Source organism: Bos indicus x Bos taurus, chromosome 1 (genome assembly GCF_003369695.1).
Source record: "Bos indicus x Bos taurus breed Angus x Brahman F1 hybrid chromosome 1, Bos_hybrid_MaternalHap_v2.0, whole genome shotgun sequence".
In the NCBI taxonomy this organism is placed as follows: domain Eukaryota; kingdom Metazoa; phylum Chordata; class Mammalia; order Artiodactyla; family Bovidae; genus Bos; species Bos indicus x Bos taurus.
In genome coordinates this window covers 69,149,135-69,151,189 of record NC_040076.1, presented here as the reverse complement: position 1 = coordinate 69,151,189, position 2,055 = coordinate 69,149,135, and the positions used below count along the sequence as shown (strand labels likewise).

The 2,055-nt window shown below is 45.9% G+C and overlaps 1 protein-coding gene across 1 annotated transcript; it reads left to right on the top strand.

Annotated features, from left to right (window-relative positions):
- Positions 1–644: 644 nt before the first annotated feature.
- LOC113898821 (histone H2A type 1-H-like) lies at positions 645–1,139 on the top strand. Its single transcript, XM_027552174.1, has one exon. The coding sequence runs from the start codon at positions 695–697 to the stop codon at positions 1,136–1,138; it is 444 nt and encodes a 147-aa protein (XP_027407975.1). The 5' UTR covers positions 645–694; the 3' UTR covers position 1,139.
- Positions 1,140–2,055: the final 916 nt, after the last annotated feature.

Below are 2,055 nucleotides of genomic sequence, written 5' to 3'. Positions count from 1 at the left end.
TACTTTGGCCACCTCATGCGAAGAGTTGACTCATTGGAAAAGACCCTGAGGCTGGGAGGGATTGGGGGCGGGAGGAAAAGGGGAAGACAGAGGATGAGATGGCTGGATGGCATCACTGACTCGATGGACATGAGTTTGGGTAAACTCCGAGAGTTGGTGATGGACAGGGAGGCCTGGTGTGCTGCGGTTCACGGGGTTGCCAAGAGTCAGACACGACTGAGCGACTGAACTGAACTGAAGGCTTGTTTTGGGTCTTCATTGCAGTGTACAGACTTCTCATTGCAGTGGCTTCTCTTGTTGCAGAGCACAGGCAGACTTTTTATAAAAAATATAAACTGTCGGACTTCCCTAGTGGTCCAGTGATTCAGAATCCACCTGGCAGGGGGCTTTCCTGGTGGTTCAGTGGTAAAGAATCTGCCTGCTAGTGCAGGAGACACAGGTTTGATCCCTAGTATGTGAATATCCCACATGCTGCAAAGAAGCTAAGCCCGAGTGCCACAACTCCTGAAGCCCACTTACCTAGAGCCTGAGCTCTGCAACAAGAGAAGCCATTACAGTGAAAAGCCCAGGCACCACAACTAGAGAAGAGCCCCCACTCACCACTACTAGAGAAGTCCTAGCAAAGACCCAATACAGTCAAAAATAAATTAATTAGACTATTTCGGTAGCCGTTTGGGGTGAAGTTAAGCTTATAATGTCTGGGCGAGGTAAACAAGGCGGCAAGGCTCGTGCCAAAGCCAAGACACGCTCCTCGCGAGCTGGGCTCCAGTTCCCTGTGGGCCGTGTTCACCGGCTGCTCCGCAAGGGTAACTACGCCGAGCGGGTCGGGGCCGGCGCGCCAGTGTACCTGGCGGCGGTGCTGGAGTATCTGACGGCCGAGATCCTGGAGCTGGCGGGCAACGCGGCCCGGGACAACAAGAAGACCCGTATTATCCCGCGTCACCTGCAGCTGGCCATCCGCAACGACGAGGAGCTCAACAAGCTGCTGGGCAAAGTCACCATCGCTCAGGGCGGCGTCCTGCCCAACATCCAGGCGGTGCTGCTGCCCAAGAAGACCGAGAGCCACCACAAGGCCAAGGATCCCCTGAAGAAGGAAATGTCAACCCACTCCAGTATGCTTGCCTGGGAAATACCCTGAAGAGGAGCCTGGCAGACCACAGTCCATGGGGACCTCCACCATTGCAATAACTTTTAAGTTTTGTGTGTGTGTTTTTTTTTTTTTTTTTTTTTTCATTTCAAATCCAAATTTCTGGGTTAATAATGTAGTTAAACATTTTTTTCTTATGTTTGTAAGTATACAGACAGTTTGGGCATCTATTCATTTTGAGATAAGAAGATAAAGATCAAGTTTAAGATCAAGAATATTTAAGGAAGATAAAGAGCAGAGAAAACAAGGGTAGAAAGGGAGTTCACAGAGACAGGAAGAGATCAGATCATGTAGGGCTTTATGATCATGTAGGTTTTATATGCTATGTTATGTTTTTATAAATCATTCTAAGGGTTTTGAATGAAGGAATGGCATAACCTAATTTATATTTCTTTGAAAGCTCACTAAGGCAATTATATGGTGAATACAAAGTTTAGAAGTAATGATATAAATTAGGAAGCTATTGCAATGGTCTTTTTGAGAGATAATGACGGTTTGGCCTAAACTGGGGGCAATAGATGATGGTTTGGTATAGATATATTTCATAAGTGTGACCAATAGTTTGTTGCTGGATTTGATTCATACTGTGTAGGAGAGGGGAGAAAATATTTTTCCCTTTGAATTCTTGGCTGAGACCTCCTATAAGACAAGTTCAAAATCACCAAATTTTTATTAACATGTATACCTCATGTGTATATGAGAGACACTTAGGAAAAATGAGTAAGCTCCTCAAGACGACCCAAGCCACCACCTTACATATGGTCTTTGTTGTTGTTCAACTGCTAAGTCAAATCTAAATCTTTGCCACCCAATGGACTATAGCACACCAGGCTCCTCTGACCTCTGCTATCTCCTTCAGTTTTCTCAAATTCATATCCATTGATACTGTCTAACCATCTCATCCTTGG